The sequence below is a fragment of the Calliphora vicina genome, chromosome 4 (genome assembly GCF_958450345.1).
Source record: "Calliphora vicina chromosome 4, idCalVici1.1, whole genome shotgun sequence".
Lineage (NCBI taxonomy): Eukaryota > Metazoa > Arthropoda > Insecta > Diptera > Calliphoridae > Calliphora > Calliphora vicina.
Window position 1 is genome coordinate 29235978 of NC_088783.1, and position 21361 is coordinate 29257338.

Sequence of the window (21361 nt, forward strand, 5' to 3'; positions counted from 1 at the left end):
TAAAATAAATATTTGACATTAGTAGGAAAACAAAATATCAGTTGCATAAAAGTAGTAGTAGAGACACTCCGGCACAACCGGATCATATCATACGGTTTATTTCTTATGTAACTGATTTCTCATTACGAAAAACCCAATATGAAACAAGTAAGAGAGCTATATATTCGGCTGTGCCGAATCTTATATACCCTTCACCAAATTATTTAAAAATAAAAATTTTAAATATTTTTAGGTAAACAAAATTTATTTTTCCAATGTTGTATTTTCATTTTTTGCAAAAAAAAATTTTTAAAATTATTTTAATTTTGTTTTTTTTAAATTTAAAAAAAATTTTTTGTTTTTTATATTTTTAAATTTAAAAAAAAATTTTTGTTTTTTAATTTTTTTTTTGGTGAAAAAAAAGTTCGGGTTAAAAAATATTTTTTCCGATTTTGATCCATTGTATGTCCAACTTACTATGGTCTTATATACGTCGTTGCAAAGGTTTTTGAAATATCTATCATTAGATGTCCATATTGTCTATATTAATGACTTAGTAATCCAGATATAGGTCAAAAATAGGACAAAAATCGAGGTTGTCCTGGTTTTTGCCTCATATCTCAGACATTTGTGGACCTATTTTGCTGATTTTAAATAGGAAATTTCTCGAAAGCATGTCTGACAAAATTATTGAAGATTTGGATCACGAAGATATGGGGTCTTCAGAAAATTGATTTCAACAGACTGAAAGATAGACGGACATGGATTAATCGACTCCGCTATCTATAAGGATCCAGAATATATATACTTTATAGGGTCCGAAAATTATATTGTGGAAATTACAAACGGAATGACAAACTTATATATACCCTTCTCACGAAGGTGAAGGGTATAAAACAGGTTTTGCTCATTTTAGCGGCACATGAGTCATGACTTGAGCAGCACAGTCTGAGTTGCCGTTTTCAGTTAACTCAAGGCGAATTCATACAAGGTGGTATCAGTTCTACAAAAACAACAATTGGTCTTAACAAATGTCAAAAAACCTAAATGAAAAATTAAACAAATGATGACTCCACATTTTCGAACTTTCAACTTTTGGTTATTTATACAAAGTCGACTTTATTAAAATATTTAAAATTTATCGAATATTTTCGAATTTTTCCAATATCTAAGTGTAAAAAATACATAGTTTCAATGTTAAGAAATAAAAATGTAATGTATTAAATAATATTATCACTTTTGTTTCTAATATTTAGTTTTAATTTTGTTAAGTAGTAAACAAAAAACTTTTCTAAAAGTTTCTGCAAAAACTTTCAGGTTTTATAGATGAATTTTGAATGAATTTTGTGTATAAAGAACATTATTTCATTAACATTTTTCGAATTTCGACGAGTTCTTTATAGAAAACATTTATTATGAATTAATTCAACAATAAATGACGATCCAAATAAAAGCCTTTGAATGAAGCTAAAGAATTTGTTATGTTGGGATTAGTTTTATGGAACGAATTGGTGAAAATTTTAATTCTGAATTAAGATGCCAGTGATTTAAGAATAAATTGAATTAATTCAAAGTTCTGGGTGAAGTGTATATGTGATTTTGCAGTGATAATGTTTTTCCAGGAGTTAAATAGTTTATTAAAACATTTACCCCATATTCATATTAAATTTATTAAAGGTTTATTAACAAACATTTTTATAAACCTTTGATAAATTTGAAAATTGCTTATGGATAAGGCCTTTATTATAAAGTTATTTACAATTAAAGTTATAGCTAAAGAAATAAAAAAATTATTAAAAATGTTTATGAAATTTACTTTATATTAGTATTGCCAGCATAAAATAATTTGTTATTGGGACTGTGTTTAATAAGCAATACTTTACAAATAAACACACTTAACTGTCAAACGCGCCACCTGTTGTCGGGTAGTCAAACTATCAGAGATGTCAACACAATGACAGCTGTCAACTCGATTTTCCTTTCTTTCCGGTGACTGCTCCACAGAAGACGCTAAAGTATGTAAAATTCTTTAAAAAATCATTAAAAATCTTTACAATCATAAAACTAATATGTGAAAATAATTTCAAATTAAAAGCAATATCGAATATGTATAAATGAAAAAGAATAGTTTTTGTCCATAATGTTAAATTCAGAAAAAAGAAGATTCCTACCATAAAGGTAGGAATTGTATGTGTGTGTATAGTGAAAGCAATAGATTTATAAATAATATTACAATTACAAGAAACTAATTGGTGTTTGTGTTCTATTCCATTGCAGGATGTTTATGCCAAAGGCTCATCGTGTCGCTATATACGAATACCTCTTCAAAGAGGGTGTTATCGTAGCCAAAAAAGATACCCACGCTCCTAAGCACCCTGAGCTTGAGAGCATTCCCAACTTGCATGTCATCAAAACTATGCAGTCCCTCCACTCCCGTGGCTTGGTCAGAGAACAATTCGCCTGGAGACATTACTACTGGTACTTGACCAACGAAGGTATCGAATTCTTGCGCAGTTACTTGCACTTGCCTCCTGAGATTGTTCCCGCCACTCTCAAGCGTCCCACCAGACCCGAAACTGTACGTCCCCGCCCAGCTGCTGCTGCTCGTTCCGGTGATGTTAGCAAGACTGGTGAAGATCGTTCTGCTTACAGACGTGCCCCCGGTGGTGCTGATAAGAAGGGTGATGTAGGCGCTGGTGCCGGTGATGTTGAATTCCGTGGCGGTTTCGGTCGTGGTCGTCCCCAATAAATAAGTTATTTTGACATGGGTGATATTCAACCTCTGCAAGTAGTTTTTAAATCTTTTTGTTCGCTATGAAAAGATGTTTTTCTATTTTAAAAGAAAATTATAAAATATAAAAAATTTAAAAGAAACAAAAGAATTAAAAGTGTGTTTTATATTGCTAAAAAGTCAACAACAAAGTGATCTCGATTGATATCAGCTCAGATAAAAGTTGAGTGATGTGATTAAAAATATTTGTAAACAACTGCTATTATCGACTCCGGTATAAAGTGATTGTGTTCATAAAATATTTCTGATCTGAAATGGAATCCTATATTAGTATTTACACATAAACAAAGCATTGTTTTTCAATCTCCATACTCTTCGTATTTCAAGAATGGACGAGTGCTTGATAAACTTCAGTTTACCATTTGGTGTTCTAACATTAAGCGAATTATTGCCTTGATTAAAAAATAAAATTGCTAACAAAGGTTTAGAACAATTCATTTTTACCCTTCTATAAAAGTACATAGCCATTTTAAATAATTTATTTTAACCTGATCTAAACTGAAATGTGATGTAAACCGATTTCGACCTCAAATATGTTTGAACTCGACTTAAGATGCGAAGTGTTTATCATTTTAATTTGTATATAGATTATTTAAAAATAGTCTTTAATCTGTAAATATTTTATGTTTTAAATTAAACCCGTTTCCACTGAACCGAAATTATGAACCTAATTGTTAGAATACTACATATATGTATATACAAATATATTGAATAATATAGTATCGAATTAAGATTCGACCCAAATATATTGAAACGAATAGATGGCATGAATTGGATTTAAAATTCATATATTTTAAATATTCAAAGAATTTTGTTTCGAAATTCTAACATTCGTTTAATAAAGTCGAAGACTTGCGAATGGGCTAAAAATTTTATAAAAACAGGTTGAAAATATGTGGAAGATCTATTTTGTTTAACTAAGAAATTAAAAAAAAATTAAATCAACATATGTACCTATGTATCTTTTTAATAAAACATAAATTGTATTGCAATATACAAGGAGTTTAGTTTATTGGACTTTTTATAAAAACGTTAATTTATATATTTCTTGAAAAGGCAATTAAATACTTTCTTAACTTTTGAAAATTGTAATTTTGCCAAAACGTAGTGAAGTAACACTAGACTGGAACAAACGTATCTAATATAGGTATAAATTTCTGGAATAATAATTCCTTCATGTCTGAATGCAATAACATATACGAGGAATTAGCGCTTTCGATATTGAGTTAAACTGATCGTAATTTTCTTATTCGAGATTATAGCATTCAATATTGGGCAGGAATTTTATTTTAAAGCATATCAAATAGGAACATATCTCCTCAAAATGCTTCCAATATGAGAATGGTATAAAGCTAATAATCGATTTTCGATCAATCATTATTATTTTGCTATATCAAAAAATATCAACTCTAAAAAGTAGAGTTTTCAGGAAATCAAGTTTTTGGTAAAAAATTATAAATTCCACATAGAAAACTAAATCGTTACTTTTCATATTTTGAAGTACGTTTGTACCAGAGTTTCGAATCAATTAAATTTAAGTTTAATTTCTTAAAATCTTAACTTAGAATTAAAAACATTTTTCGGGAATAATACCATGAAATATTTTTTTTATTTGAATAGAATGAATTCTATTAATTTAACATTCGAATGGTTAAATTTGTTTACAATAATTTAATACAAATTAAATGAAAATGTTTTTTCGATATTTAATTTGTTTTTAATATTTACAAACATAGAGCGGAAACTAGAAAAAAACTCAAACCAAAAAAATTTAAAATAAATTTAAGGACTTAATTTTATTAATTTCTTTTGTAATGTTGAATAAAGAATAACGATTTGAATTAATGAAAACTTGAATGATTCAATAATAAATTTCAACATAAATAGTACCATGATCTGATTTCAATTCATAACATTTTCTTAAATAGTATGATCTTTTTCATATTTTTTTGTTTTAAAATTATTAGTAAAAAACCATGTGAAAACAACATGTGTGATTTTTAGAGTAATTTGTTTCTTTTTAATTTTTGCTTTCATATAAAAATTGCTAAACTAAATCATTAGTTAAGTAAAAAATGTGAACATGTTCTTATTCTGAATGAAACAAGTTTGTGAAAAAAGTAATGTTAGGTCAATATTAATTAAAAAATTCATTCAAAATATTAATTTATTTTTTCTGTATAAAATAAATTATAAATAATACGAGAAAAAAATATATTAAATTATTATATCGTCGCTTTTTGGTATATTTGCGTATGATTTGATTAGATCAAATACGTATGTAATTTGAATCTAATTTAAAAAAATAACTAGTTCGGTAGTTATATTATTTATTAATCTGTGATCAATATTATTTAATACTGTTTAGGTTGCACCCTTTTGATAATAACTACATTAAGTTAATTGTACTATTTTTCAATTGTTGCTTAATTTTTTATACAATTTGAAAGTACTTTACATAGAATCTAGCATAAAAAATGAAGTACTGTCATATTAATTTTAAATGTAATTTTTGGTTTAGAATGTTAATAAATGTTATATATCATATGAGAGGTATTTTGAAACAGATAATTTATTAAATATAAGAGAAATTTACTTTTATATATAGTGACTTTAAAGTCTTATAACTCTTAATATTTCCTATGCCTTTATTATATAATTCATTGGGACAAATATAAAAATCTTTTTAACATAACATAGGAAATCTGTGCTAATCTAATCTAACTTTAATTTTAGTTTGAAGATCAAAAATATATGTATTGTTTCCATACATATTAAGACGATAAATGTAATAAAAGAGTTAAAAATTTTATTTATTTTCAAGTTAAAGTTGAATATCATTAAGTCTGATTGACAGTTAGAAAAGAAGAAGCATGCTTGAATACGTGATTTTATTGTAATACTACTTTTTTGCAACAACTGTTAACTTTCATGAACCGCTCAAATGAGCAAAACTATTTTTTTTTATATGAGGTTTTTTATTATTGAAAATGTTGGGTCTTCAAACCAATCAGTTTCATAAGAAATACACGGTGTGTGTCTGTTACACCGTCTGACGTGACTCGGATGAGCCGTAGTGTCTCTACTACTACTTTTATGCAACTGTTAGTTATATGTATACACACAATCCTAAAGAAATGTCAGCTGTTAATGGGATTTATTTTTGTTGAGCCTCTAAATAAAAGTTAAATTAAAATATTTAAAGATACATTTTTATTGAAAGAAATATTGTATATTAAATGTCTTTTAGTACTTATAACATGGCAAGTGACGATGAACGTTTTGCAGATTACAACGAGGATTCGCGATCCAATAATTACGAACAGAATGTATATGACAGTGAAGAAGGTTCAAAATTTGTTTTTATATTCCAATAGAAATTAAAAATTGTTTTTTTTTTTATAAAATATAGATACAGATGATGCCAGTGAAACAGAATTTCGGAACAATGGAAGAAGTCAAGGCTACAGTAGTACCACTAACAATACGAATGGCACGAATCATGAATTGAAGGAACAGTAAGTAAACAATATCGTACAGGGTGTGTGGTCGAATTTCAGTATTGTTTTTTTGGTTGATTAGAATGTATCAACATAAGCTGGCAAGTTTAAATAAACAATTGGAAGAATTAAAGAATTTGTCACATCCAGAGTACATGAAGAGATTAAAAAAGTTGGAAAATCAGTACAAAGAACGTTTAAAGCTCAATGAAATATATCGAGATTACCTACAGGAGTGTGTGGATAGAGACTACATTTTGGAAAAGAAAGCTGCACAAAAAGAATATGATGAGAAGAAGGTACTGTTTAAAGAGGGCCATGATTCAAAAGCTGAGTTTACTAAGTAATTTATTTTCAGGTTGATCTTAAGGACAATATATTAACAGATTTTGAAGAACGCCGAAAGCTTATAGAAAATGAGAGATATAGTCTGGAATTAACTAATGATTCCATGGAGGTTTGAAAATTTTATTTGCTATAATTTCATCATATTCCTTATTAAATTATTTGACACATTTTCAGATAAAACCTACAGTTACAAGAAAACTTAGAAGACGACCAAATGATCCAGTCCCTGTGGTGGAAAAGCGTAGAAAACCAACCACGGGACAGTTATTGGTGTATATGTTGGATGAAAAGGACATAGAGAATGACTTGAAAACAATACAACGAGGAAAACCGCTTACACCAAGTAAATCTAATAATTTTTTAAAATATAGATCGCAATATCAAATACATTTATTTTTGAAAAGCTTTACAACAAAATGGTATTGGTAGTTCTTATTCAACTAATAGCCATCAACAACCTTCTATAACTTCTGATAATGGATGTCACTATGTTGAAACCCGTATTGAAGATGGAAAATTGCTGTACGAGAAACGTTGGTTTCATCGGGGTCAACAAATTTATGTTGAAGGAAAGGATTTGCCTAAGTTTGCTGCCACAATCACAGCAATTGGCAATGAAGTGGTAAGCAGAAGTAAAATAATTTTTCAAACTAAATTAATATTACTATTCTTTTAATTATGTATTGCAACAGGTGTGGGTTAAAAAAGTTAATGACAGTAGTAGCAGTAAAGTTAAAATAAACATGTCTCATTTAGCTAAGGGCAAAGTAACAATAAAAAGACGTGCCAATTGATGACTAGCCGTAACGGAATTACCTGCTATTATCACTTTGACTCATCCTTAAATAACATTAATGTATTTTAATTTAAATCTATATTTAGATATATAATTCTAGTAAAGAAAATATATATTTGCTTCTACTGTAGTTTATACGTATGTATGTAAATAGTATTAAGTATGTTTCTATTAAGACCACATTAATACAACATACAAGCATCAATAATTGTTTTTGTAAACTCTGATTAGAAAAAAAGATATGTATATGCTTTTATGTTAGTTTAATAGTATATGAAAAATTATATGAAAGATCTAACTATTTGTGCTTTATGTATTGTTTCTAAAAATACACAACAAAAACATTTCTCAAAAGTTGTCCACTTTTTTTTGGGATATAATTTATATATATGTATATTGTTAAAATATCAATACAAATAACATAAAAACAAACTTTTATATAAATACAAATTATTAAACATTGTTTTAAATCGCCGTATATGGGAAACAGCTAGTACTAATTGCATTAATGACAATGTAAAGTAATGCAACGGGATTGCTCCATTTTAGAATGAAATTATTGCTATGGGTAATTTCCAAATAAAAGTATTTTACTTTTATATCTTTACATATATTGTACATATGTATGTATATAAGCCAGCTAAGATACTGATAGTAGCTGTTGTCTATTGCTCTTTAGCAGCCAAATTCATAAACTCGGCACATATTTTCTCATTTATTTCTTCCACGCCTGGTATATTTGACATAACCCAAGTATCATCCGTACTTTCCAAAGTTTCGCAGCATATAGGGCAAGTTTTATTATTAACATTCCTAAAAATAAGGTAAAATTAAAAAAATAAATGTAGGTATATACATTGAGATATGTCAACGCCTACCACTGCTCTATACATGGAGTGCAGAAACTATGGGTACACGGTAATATAACTTCGGTTGAACGATCCAAACATATAGAGCACTCATCTACATGATCATTGTGGGAACAAGTTGATGTCGTTGGACTACTTAAGTCGCTGCCACTGTCGGTGCTACTGCCCAAAGCACTCATAAACATGGAGGCCGTAAATTGCGATGGCAAGTTTGTCATATCATGGTTGTTTGATTGGTCCTCATCTTCCGGTGTTGATAGGGAACCACGCCTTATGTCCCTTTGGGTTTCACTTCTTACTAAGCTTTCCAAATGAGACTGAAATGTTTTAAATACACATAAGAATTGTTTTATGTTCAAAAATTTATAGGAATGTATTTGGCGTGTTTGTGGGTCCACTTTTATACATGCTATTTTAACTGTCGCTTTCCATAACAATGAAGTGTCTGTACCACGTTTAACTAAAAACACTAGTTGCTTGCCATTGGGATCAATACATTTGCGTGAACTACGTTGTAGTTAACAATTAAAGAAAAAATCAATACAATTATACAATTATTATAAGAAATTTGTTAGATTTCTTACAGTGCATTTAAATTATCCAAGCATGTTTTGAACTCCTCATAAGTTAAGGAATTAATTTCCGACAAAACTTTAGTGTGACGAACAACCTGCATATGGACACTATCCACATCCGGCAAAGAATCTGTCAAACTTTGGTTCTGTCCCATTGTTTGTTTTTCACTTTGAGTTTTTATTGTAGTTTATTTGTAGTTAACAAATGTTTATCATTTTTTATTTCATAAATAATTTATTGTTCTTTAAAATTGCGTTATTCAAGTTGTAATTAGAAAATTTACTAAACAAAAAGTTTTGTGAAATTGACAGACAGTTTGTGTACATCAAGAAATTTGCTTCTCTGAGTGTGTGTGTGTGCGTTGTTTATAAAATAACAAAGAGTGAGATAACAAGCTTGATGCAACAAAAGTTTGACACATTTATCAATATAATATAAGCAATAAAAAATGATAAATAAAAGCTAAAATCAAACAAATTGTGAAATTTTGTATATACATAAGTTTTTAATAAAGTTAAAGCCTTTTAAACATGTGGCACCTCTGCATTAAACTGTATCGTGCTTATTCAAGCACAATGCTTGAATAAGAACTGAGCCATTTGTAACTGTAAATTAAAATTAATCATATCATAAGTGAGTTTTTTATGAAATTTAAAAATTATACAATTAATAAGATAGTGAGTGGATAATTTAAAAAAATGTGAATAGAATTTGATTTATTTATCGTCACCTTAAATACAAAATAACATAAAAACACAATACATATGTATAACGTAAAAAACACAATATATTTGTATGACAGCTAATAAATTCTACACAGGTATGTAGTACATATAATTTATTTTTAATAGTTAGCTTTAAAAAAAATTTTTTTTTTCTACAAAAATATGAATAAAAAAAACTAATAGAGGGATTTGCATTGTAAGAATTACATTCTAATTTGTGGCTTCGTCTAATTCTAGCATATTTTATTGTTTAAAGGATATAACAATAAATACTGTATTATAACGCTTTTAAGTTTAATTAATCTATTCTGGATTTTTACTGCTTCAAATTATAGTAGAAAAAATATTTTGGGGGTATTAGCTGTTCAAATATTGTAAATAAATCCATTTCATATCAATACCTCCAAATTTATTGAAAATGGACCAGAATATAAAGGTTTTGGTTCAATATGACTTTCATATGGTTTAAATAAAGTAGTAAGGTCAACATTTTTTTTTATACTTAACGCTACAATTTGAAGCTATAAACTTGGTTCTTATGATCGTTTCTAACACGATGTTTATGCAGTATTTATTCCTGCTCAAGTATACATATATTTATACGTTTATTTTTTTTTTATACTTAACGCTACAATTTGAAGCTATAAAGGTGAACTTGGTTCTTATGATCGTTTCTAACACGATGTTTATGCAGTATTTATTCCTGCTCAAGTATACATATATTTATACGTATATAAACATTGAATGGGCGATATCTATAGTTTCGGATGATACTTTTAGGCATTTAATTTTTTGCGGAGCAGTTTTTACTTTTGACACCTATTGGTATTCGTAGATTGTTTATAAGTTATACATTAGTAGATAATAATGCGATAATGTATATACTTACCAGCCAATGTTAATTGATTTATAATACCTATTAGGTGTGTTCGCGTACTTTGCAGTAAAAAATATCCAGTAAATTTATTTTAGAGAGTAAAAATAAATTACTCTCAATCTGAAAAGTAACCAAAAAAAGTATGCGAACAACAATTTGTAAAAATAAGTTGTATTTTATTATAAATCAAATTACAAGTACGCGAACACAACATTATCACGTACAATTTATTTGTGGTTATTCGCTTTTATTCATACAAAGTAATCCACAACTTCAAATAATAATTGTTTTTGGCTACAACAACTCAAATTATTTTCGGGGAATACGGGGATTTATCATCAATTTAATAATATGTATGTATGTTAAAATCCAAAAAAAACTTTTATAAAATTGGTATTTTATTAATATACATAATCTACGAAAAATTCTAAGAAAATTTCCCCAAGAAACTATGGGTCTAAAATCAAAACGTAGATCCCGCTGAGAGACTTCAAAATACACGTTTAATTTCACTGTCTAACAAATTGAGACTTTTTGATAGGAACAGAATATCGATCCTATAATTCTGAAAGGGCATGTTGAGTAGATAATTTTTGTAAAATAAACCTATAGTCCAGCTGTTCTGAATATTTGTTTACAGTGGGTGAAAGTTTTAATTTTTTGAACGAAGGGAGCTGAAAAAAATATTGTAGTTAATGTCTGAGAGATTCTTATTGTCAGAGTTATATCGTGGAATTTTATGGGGATCAATTTTGTGGAAGATCTTAACTCCTATCTCTACTCTTTAGGTGTCAATTTTGGGAATTAAAAAATTAAAAATCTTAAATTAAATAAATCGGAATAATACTACGGAATTAAAATCATTCCGAACAAAATATGTGACAGGCCTGACATTATAAGTCCTCGGATTTGAGTAATTGTTTATCTTTTATAAATCCATAATCTACTTATGTCCGTTATATATTTTTTTCTAAACATTTGCTTGATTTGCTTGAGATTTATTTAACGAGGAGAGGAATTATTCTTTCCAGGCCTTATATTTTTCATATGATTTTATTATTTATTATTATTTTCCTAAGTAAATACAACACAGATATTTATGTTTATCAGTTGTTTTTATTTTATTTTCTTTCAAGTACAGTTTTTTTAATACTTATTCTTTACATTAATTAAAATTTTTATTTACTAAGAAAACTTATTAGGTTAAAAAAATAAACTTAAATACAAATATTTCTTAAAGTAGAGTAAAATAATAATATAGAACTTCAAGTAGATTTATTTATTTATTTGAGCAATTTAGCTGTAAGTATTTAGTTAATAAAAAATTTTAAAACATAAAATTATACTAACAAATGGTTGCACTTTACATTTACACATTACTATTTAAAATACATACAGTAATCAGTCTGTAGACTCACTTTTTTTTACAAATATTAAAAAATAAATTTAATGAGACTACATTGCATTTTAAATTATGGCCTACTTTCAGAAAAATAAAAAAAAACTAACTAAAAAGGCATTGATTATATGAAAAGCACTTGATTTTTTTTTGAATAAAATTAAGAATAAATACTAAAATATTAAACTTAATTTTTAAAATTATTTTAGCTGCACTTTGTGTGGGATTTTCCGTAAAAATTTTATAATTATAAAATACATTTTAAAATATTTACATTTTTATTTTAAATTTACTTAAAATATTGTAAAAGAAAAACAAATTAATGAGATTTTTATGGTCGTTTTTTCTTAAATCTAAAAATAAAATTTACAAGCAAAACTAAACAAAAAAAAGTTTTGAAGAGAGTTACAAAAAAAATATTTATATTTGTAAGATTTTTGCATAATATATATGCCTTAGTTTTTATTAGGGATTTTAGAAAAGTACTATTATCACAAGTTTGAAAATGTTGTTCAAACATATACATATTTTTTTTATATCCTTATGAGTGAATTTGCAGTTTAATTGATTACACTCTTGTTATACAAAATTACTTTCATAATTAAAATGTGTAGACATACATAATTGTAGAACTTTAATATAAATATTCCTGTATATAAAGTCCTAAAATTATGTTTATTTACTATCGGTTATTTTAGTAATACATGTATTATTTTATGAGCTTATGTCCAATATAACTGTCAATTTCTTTAATGTAAACAATTTCAAAGTGATTGCAATATTTTATTGTTTTATTAATGGGGCATTTTGTAAATAAAAATATAAACTTAATGGAAAAAATATATAAATTTGATACGATACAACTTTGTTATCATTTTCTACATATGTTTTAAATCTCTGTTTTGATTTCGAATTAATTAATTCAATCTTAATTCAGAATAAAAACAAAATTTTCACAATTCATTTCATAAAACCATTCAACAAACAAATTGTTTAGCTTTATTCAAAATAATGAATCTCCCAAAGGAATGAATTCAATTGCCCAATTCACAATTGATTCACAAATTACGACATACAACGATACAACGCTACGACACCAATTGTGAATTGGGCAAATATGTTTGAAGGAGTTAAATCTATTAATTCATAATAAATTCATTAATGGATTGGTTAAGAGATACAATTTAATTAGATTTTGAAATTTGAATTAGGAATTAATTATTTTGAAGCTTTGATATTTTGTATAAATATTTGTTTAAAATCGCGAATTGTTAAAAGAAGTTCCAGTACTTAAAAACTTTTTCAATAAAAATGTTTAATAAGTTGTAATAAATCGTAATAGCTTTTAGTTTTTAAACAATATTAAGCATTTTTAAATTCTCATTTAAATAACTAAGTTGGAACACATAGAAACCATTCTTAAGGAAAAATTATTTTTTAATTAAAAGTTAGAGTAGGGTTTCATGAAACTTTCTCAATTTTGTATTTATATAAATTTGTAAACTATTTGTTTAATGACCATAACTAAATTAGTTAGTTTTTGGATTTATTATTATTAGAATTTATATGTACAGTTACGGACAAAACAATGTAGACTAACTTTTAAATGTTTTAACAATTATTGTGAATATTCCGTATTATTTCAACTCAATACGAATAACGAAATATTCCCTAAAACACAAAAAGGTGGGCAAACCAACAGTTAACATGTTAAAAATTGTATGTATAACATTTGAGTGAAATTATATGTTTTATAAAGAAAATATAATCACCCCTATCGCGAATCAATATTTCAAAAGACTGTGTTCACGTGAACAAATTCTCCATGTTGTGAAATTTTAAGATGGAATTTTGTTAACAATAAACAGCTGTTACAAACCAAATCAACTATTGTGAATGAAAAGTTCATGGGGAATATCACGATAGCAATTTTCCCTTCGAGTGAAATGGATATTTCATTTGTATACAAATTTCATATTGCCGATAAAGAATGGAAATTTAATTCAAAACAGAAAAGGCCTCAAAATTTTAAGAAATTTCATTAAGTTTATTTGGTCGGATGAAAGACTTTTATCTATTTGAAATTTGACAAATCCGATATTTATTAAATACGTAGAAAAAATATGCGATTTTTCATTGGGTCATTTAGCATAAAGTTAAATGTTGAAAACTATTACAAATTATCCATTTTGGTAATAGTTACAGAATTTAGTTTTTAATGCAAAACATTTAGCAATAACACACAAATTTTATTAAATCGAAAATTAAATTAAAGTCCATTGAAAGTAATCATGGAATTTTATAAAAAATTGATCCCGGAATGGACCTTGAATTTGCTATGACAGTACACCATCCTTATCATATCTTCTTCTGACGATATAAAAAGGACACAATTCTGCACTATTCGGAATGCTACACGTTCAATATATACATATTGTGATATTTAAATCGCGATCTGGATTTCAAAATGTTAGGCTATTCTGCGATCTATCAATACTTTATGCTACACGTTGAATAAATAATGTGATACTGGCTCGCGGTCAATATACATATATTGAACGTGTAGCAGTGCCCTTACGAAGGGTTAAAATTATTTACTATTTTTACTTAGTATTGAGTCGACGTCTCAATCGAGCGGATTTAAAGGCTCCCAACTTGATAAATTATTTATTAATAACAAAATTCTGTAACCATAATCATTTATTTTGGTACTTTGCATTTTCTTGAACTTGCTTTATCGATGCTTTTAAAATATGTTCACTGAAAATATTGTAAATTAGGTTTTCTTATAGCTAAGTCCATTATATTTTTGAAATAACCTTATAATTCGGAAAAATGCAACATGAGAATCTGAATATTTTTTTAAGAAACCAAAAAAATAACAGAATCCAAACAAATTTAAAACGATATTTTTGCAGAAGTGTGTATTACAAACTATGTATCAATAAAAAAATTTAACTATTTTCAAGATCTAATTTAGTTAGGGTCGATTTCTTATATGAACACATTTTCAAATAAGTAGAATTATACATACTTATATTTTTAATAATTATATAATACAATTAAGCGATTAAAGTTTTGTCTTGCACTTTTAAAAGCTATTAAATGAAGCTTATTTTAAATAAATAATCTTGGAAAAGAAAATTTATCACCTGATTCATTTAGAACAGCTTTTAAAAATTTCAAATTTGAACTTTGTCTTGCACAGTACTATGCTACTTAAACTTTAAACTACAATTAAATATGCATGTACCTATACGTATGTACGTCGTTACTAATTATATGAAAACAAAACTTACAAAAAAAAAAAAATACAAAAAATACATTTAGTAAAATTAAATTAAAAAAGAATGGAAAATAAGTAGATGAATGCTATTATCTGGTACCATATTACATACATAAATATACATATTTTTATGTATATTAGTTTCTCTGTTTGTCACTTATATATATAAAACTAATAATTTCGTTAGATTTCTTAGGTTAAACACTAATTAAACACTAAAAATAAATAGGCAGACAATTTCATGTAATTTTCACTTATAATTAGAATATGATTTTTGTTTTCCTTCTTAATGATTTGTAGTTATTTATGTACGGATGTGTATGGGGGTGTAGTTCTTTAAAATAAAATTTAATCGATAACAAAATGTACGTTTATACTTAAAACTCTGTAGATTGTCAGACAAAAGATGAGAAACCAGGCAGTGGTGCTCTCGATCTGGCCATATTATTAACAATAATTTGACCACCATTGAGACTCATCACTGCACTACCTTCAGGTTCAGAGTCTGTGTAGCTGGAATAATTGCGCACGGGTTTTTGTTTCTTCCACGACTGTCGTAAGGAATCGTTAACATTGGCATAATGATTAACAAATGAATGGGGATCTGAGCGTACGCTCTCATTCTCACTTTCCGAATGCTACAAAATAAAAAAAGATTATATGTAAAGCAAACATTTGTCAAGAAATATCATATTATAATCTACCTGTGATGCTTCTGATGAACTAACTTCTGAAGGTTTTTCAGTGACACTGCTGTCGTCAGGATTTTCATCGTAGCATTTTAGACTCTCTTCATCACTATGATAAGCTACTGAGGCAGGTGATGGTCTGGGTGGACTTTTACCCAGTTGAATATTGGGTGGCGGCCGATTATTAGCCTTACGACCCATTGTGCCCAAAGTTCCTCTGCTTAAAGTACCCACACTATTTAAGGTACCTGTACCCACGCCATGTCTTGATCTATACAACTCTAAAGCTAATTCTTGTCGCTCATCAATTGACATGGCCATCGATTCTTCTAATGTTTTTTGAGCTTCTTCTGAAATGGAAAAAAGCACAACAATATTTGTAATTGTCACATTTTCTTTATGGTAATTTCCTGTAGCTTACGTTTATATTTATAGCTTTTGCTTTTAACACATAATACCGATATAACCATTATGATTATAACAATAGATGTGGCAGCTAGGGCAACCATAAACCACGTCTGTCTGTAGAATGGTTTATGCTGCAGATAACCATACTCCAAATGTAATTTGGAAGGCGTTAATATGGAATCCTTAGAGTAGACAGGGAATGATATACCATAACGATTATATGCAATAACACGGAATGTATAGGCAGTAGATGGCAACAAACTTTGATAACTGACTGTAAAGTCCTGTATCGTGCCGGTGGTCGATTTCGTTATAGTCTCCCAGCGGGAGTCGTCTAAGCAAAAGAAAAGTATTTATTAATAACAAATAATATAAAAGAATGAAATTTTTGGTTAATTTAATGTAACAAACTACAAGGATGTGTATTTATTAGATTATTTCAAATTGGTTTAGCTAAATAAAAGTACTAGGATTATTATTTTAAATGCACTACAAATAATATTCGCTCCATGACCAATACTTACAAATAAATGATGGTTCTCCTCTTTCTACGAAAGCAGGTTTAATTTTTAATTCAGCACACCAAAGTTAAATTTTATAAATAGGAAGAAATAAGAATTTTAAGAAAATAAATAAAAAAACCAACAACCAGAATTTTAAAAGTTTAAATAAGTTTTACAATAACCAAGCATATGTAGTATATAGACTTGGTTCGATAAGCTTATTTGTAAACAAGTCAATGTAAAAGCCAAGTTAAATATAATAAATAAATAGCAGTTTATCCAAAAAAATGTTTTGTTATTAAAAATAAGCTTAACCCAATAAATAAAGTGTAAAAAAGACAAAATTCCATAATTTGTAAATCATTATTAAATACTCACCTCGTTTTTTTGCTTCAATGTAATAACCCAATATGGGCCCTCGACCTGATGGTCCATTTAACCAGTGCATTTCTACACTGGATAGTGTTTTTGATAATATTAAGTCTCTAGGTGCAACAGGAGATCCCTCCTGAGGACCGGTAGTAACATTCTCACTAACTGCTGGTCCATAATCAATAGTCTGAGCACGTACGGTAAATGTATAAGTGACTTCTTCTTCTAGATTTTGCACCATTAAGCTTGTGCCAGAAACCTTTTGTTTAACCTGTTTACTAAATTCTGTAACAATACACATAATTATTAGAGAAATCTGTTTATAGTACAGGTATTCAAATATCGAAACTTACTTTCATTTTCTTCTGTAGTCTCGTACGTTACTAAATAACCCAAAATTTCTCCATTTTTAAATTTGGGCGCATCCCATGACACTTTTAACGATTGCATAGTAATATCTTCAAACCTTAAATTCTGTGGAGCACTGGGTAGACCTTGCAGTGTTTTTACTGTAATAGGCGATGAACGAGGTCCATCACCCGCTGGATTAAATGCCAATATTTGTATACGATATTCAGTAAATTTATCTAAAAACACTAAACTATGTGATGTTGCGGTGGCTGAAACAACCTCAATTTCTTCCTCCCATGTTTTACCATCCTCTAGTTCTTGCGGTGAGTCCGTTACTAAATAGAATATTTTGTAACCCAAAAGATCGCCGTTTTGCATACTTTGCTTTGGTGGTTTCCATCTTAAACGAACTTCAGTACTTGAAATCGGTGCTGCGTCCACAGCTCTTGGCTCTCCTGTGGGAACAGCTTCTCCTACGTATACTGCAACAGGTGGAGTTGCAGGCCCCGGACCTTGAGAATTAAATGGTAATACAACTATTTCGTAATTACGGTCTTGCTGAAGGTCGGATAGAACTACAGAGTTAATATTAATACCCATAACATCTGTTTTGGGTGTGGTTTGCAAAGCAGTAGGAAAATCAGAGAGTTGCTGATAGAGTATGCGATATCCTCCTGTAGTGGCATCTCCATTCCACATAGATGTTTCTAATGCATTCCACTGCACACGTACAGACGTAGTTGTTATTGGAACCACTTTAAGGTTGGTAACTGACACCGAAGGAGCTGCAGATAGTGTACGAACCACAATACTTTCTCTACTAAATGCCGATGGTCCCAAATCATTGGTGGCTTGTATACGATATTGATAAGTGGTATGGGGTTTCAGATTCGTAGCTGTATATGAGGTTAGCGAGGGATCTACTCTTTCGGGTAAAATACTCCAAGGTCCGTCATTTTCACGCATTTGTACCGTGTAGTACCTTAAAGGTGCAAAGCCATCTCTTCCTGGTGTCCAACTGAATGTTATCTGGTGTGCTTGTATTTGTGATCTCGATATTTGAGGCATTGACGGCGGTTGCGGTCTTTCACGATTGTTTGTTGTATATACCAATACTGATGCAGTTTTACCCCATCCTAATCTTGTTTGAGCAGTAACACTGAAAATGTAGTAGCGCTCGGCTAAGAGTTGGGTAGCGCGGAATGTTCGATCCGATGGTGAGAACTCTCGACTGTAATTCAAATTAGAGCTACCATTTAGTGAGTAAGTGACTTGATAGGCCAATATTTCACCATTGGGATCTTCAGGAACGTCCCAAATAATACGAGCCGTTGAAAATGATACATCTGGAAAACTAACGTTTGAGGGCGCTCCAGGAGTATCTTCGAATGTTTGTACTCTAACTGGTGGGGTACTTAAAGCACCATCTCCCAGCCGTGTAAATGCCAACACCTGTATGTGGTATATGACAAATTTACTTAACTCTGTTAGGGTTGTAGTGAATGAGCTATTATTTGATATGGTTTTATGTAAAACATGACCACCACGGTTTGTAGCAGCGTAAAACACCTTAAAACCATCAATTTGTCCATTACGGTGTTGTTTTGGCACTTCACCCCATCTTACCACAATTGTGGTGGATGACGTGGCATTAGCTTGAACATCCAAAGGTCCATATGATGGAACAGCTTCCCGAGTTCTTTCCACTGCCGTTGCACTATTATGTGAACAACCCACATCATTACAAGCATTCATTACAATTTCATACACCGTCCATTCTTCAAGACTTTCCAAAACATGAGAGTTGGCCGTGTGATCTTCAATAAGCACACTCTTTGGTATAATTCTATTTTCACTTTCAATCTGTCTATAGGTGATGTTATAACCTCGAGGATTACCAAACCATTCTGTTTGCTGTAAAGGTATCCAGCGAACACGTAACTGTGTGGCTGACATAGCTCTTACTGTCACATTAAATGGAGGATGCATTGGACGGGCTTGAATTGTTTGGAAATCTTTTGTAGGTTCTGAAGCTTTTGAGGTTCCTACTACATTTGTAGCACTTAAACGTAAGCGATATTGGGTAAATGGTGTAAGTCCTGTAACGGTTAACGTTTCTGCATCTGGGTCTGATATTTCGCAGACCGTAAACCATGTAAGATTTCGTGCAGTTTGAGCTTCTACTTTCCATTTAGTTATCGAAGAGTTGCCGTCAAAACCTGGGGTGAATTGTAGAACCACCGAAAAAGCTTCAATATTGGAGAGAGCTAAATTTGTGGGAGGTTCTGGGAGAACTGGTTCAACACCAGATTGTATTGTAGCTGTTTTGGGTGGTCCACCACCTATACGTGTCCAAGCTCTTATTTCAAACCAGTAATGGGTTGTAGCTTGTAATTGGTTGACCACTAACTGAGTATCTTCAGCAGTCAGATTTACTGATTTCATAGTTTCGGGGCGATCTTTCACTTGATACCGAACGGTATAACCCGTTAGAATACCATTAATATTTTTCGGAGGCGCCCACAGAACTTTAACAGAGCGATCAGATACTTCATCGAAATGCAAAGCGGTTATTTCATCTGGAACATCTTCTTTAGTTTTAACGGGCGCTCGGAAACTTCTTACACCGTCGCCTGGATCCGTAAAACATAGTACAGTTATATTATAATCCTGATATTTATCTAAACCATTTAGTACAGCTGTTTGTTCCGCCAATGGATCCAGCAAGCTAGGTGGTACTGTAATCATTCTTTCTTCAATTTCCCGGTCTTCGCCATCAATTGCTTGATAACGCCAAGCTTGTATTTTATATCCCTGATTAATCCCATTAATTTGTTGCGGATTTGGTGGTGTCCAGTTAATTCTAATGGCAGTCGAGTTTATAGGTTGTACTTTAAGGTTGGTTGGAGGTGCTTCAGGAACACCTTCTTTGGTTTTTATCTTGGCACCGTCGTTGTACACACCAACACCCATATTGTTGTAGGCAGCAATTTGTACAACATAATCCTTCCAGGTTATTAATTCCTGTATCAAGTAATTTCTCTGAGCCTCGTTGGTAATATTTTGATACATCCACGGTACATTGTTGTAACCATACAAACGATACCGTATTATATAACCCAAAATTTGTCCATTACGATGTTCTTCCAAAGGCGGTTGCCACTGTGTAATAATTTCTGACTGAGAGCGAGCAGAACCCACAAATCCAACAGGGGGACCAGATGGAGCTATTTGAAATAGATTTGATGTGATTTAGTTTTTATCTATGCATATTAAAACGTAATTATTTCACTAAATTAAAGCTTTCTTAATACAAAATTTAATTATTTTTTTACAATATATACCTCGGTGTAGCGGTAATTCTACATATTTTACAATACCACAGAGCCAGTGCACGGAATACAGATAAAAGGAATTTTTATTTAAACATTAGTATGGGTTTATCTTACTATTTGAAAGTAGTTTTTTGAAAATCAAACTCGAATAATGAAAACAAATAAATTAGGATGCTAAACAAAAAGAACTAAGGGATTAAAAAAATATGTACTGAAAAAGCTGTCTTAAAAAAATATTAAATTAAATGTATCTATTTAAAAATAAAATAATAGGTCCATTTGTTCAATATATACTACAAACTCACGATTTGGTGAATTACCTCTAAAATATGGATTAACATGAGTTATTGCGAACTCCAAAGAAGACATTAATACTTATTTAAATTTTGAATTATGGCAAATTTAAATAAAATTTGAAACACAGGTTTTGGATAAAAACTGATTTTATTAACATAGTCTCCCTTGAGCTTTCCAATTTTTTTTATTCCTTCCAAAAAATAAGATTTGTCGTGGTCAGCAAAATAGGTATTTTTTCTGAGATGCTTTTATCATTGCAG

At 29.5% G+C, this 21361-nt stretch overlaps 4 protein-coding genes across 7 annotated transcripts in view; 2 read left to right on the forward strand and 2 right to left on the reverse strand.

Moving 5' to 3' along the window:
* The first annotated feature begins 1913 nt into the window (after nt 1–1913).
* On the forward strand, nt 1914–2867 carry RpS10b (Ribosomal protein S10b). Its single transcript, XM_065507617.1, has 2 exons — nt 1914–1994; nt 2257–2867. Exon 2 carries the CDS (start codon nt 2258–2260, stop codon nt 2726–2728), a length of 471 nt encoding a protein of 156 aa, XP_065363689.1. The 5' UTR covers nt 1914–1994; nt 2257; the 3' UTR covers nt 2729–2867.
* Nucleotides 2868–5927: 3060 nt separating this feature from the next.
* Nucleotides 5928–7864, forward strand: LOC135957077 (sin3 histone deacetylase corepressor complex component SDS3). Its single transcript, XM_065507742.1, has 7 exons — nt 5928–6118; nt 6183–6288; nt 6353–6569; nt 6629–6727; nt 6793–6961; nt 7023–7240; nt 7311–7864. Exons 1-7 carry the CDS (start codon nt 6010–6012, stop codon nt 7410–7412), a joined length of 1020 nt encoding a protein of 339 aa, XP_065363814.1. The 5' UTR covers nt 5928–6009; the 3' UTR covers nt 7413–7864.
* LOC135957078 (RING finger protein 141-like) lies at nt 7759–9180 on the reverse strand. Its single transcript, XM_065507743.1, has 3 exons — nt 8868–9180; nt 8293–8790; nt 7759–8227 (listed from the first exon to the last, which is right to left on the reverse strand). Exons 1-3 carry the CDS (start codon nt 9011–9013, stop codon nt 8080–8082), a joined length of 792 nt encoding a protein of 263 aa, XP_065363815.1. The 5' UTR covers nt 9014–9180; the 3' UTR covers nt 7759–8079.
* A 4144-nt stretch (nt 9181–13324) lies between these two features.
* The window catches only part of sdk (sidekick cell adhesion molecule), a 339884-nt gene continuing 331847 nt past the window's right edge, over nt 13325–21361 (reverse strand). For 2 of the 4 annotated variants that reach the window (XM_065510389.1, XM_065510390.1), the window contains exons 10-15: nt 17472–20696; nt 17125–17403; nt 16768–16791; nt 16257–16577; nt 15851–16185; nt 13325–15784 (exon numbers count right to left, since the gene is read on the reverse strand). In XM_065510389.1, the coding sequence (XP_065366461.1) occupies nt 15542–15784; nt 15851–16185; nt 16257–16577; nt 16768–16791; nt 17125–17403; nt 17472–20696 (4427 nt within the window). In that variant the 3' untranslated portion in view covers nt 13325–15541. The remainder of the gene's footprint in view (nt 15785–15850; nt 16186–16256; nt 16578–16767; nt 16792–17124; nt 17404–17471; nt 20697–21361) is intronic. The other 2 variants (XM_065510391.1, XM_065510392.1) reach the window with 1 other exon arrangement.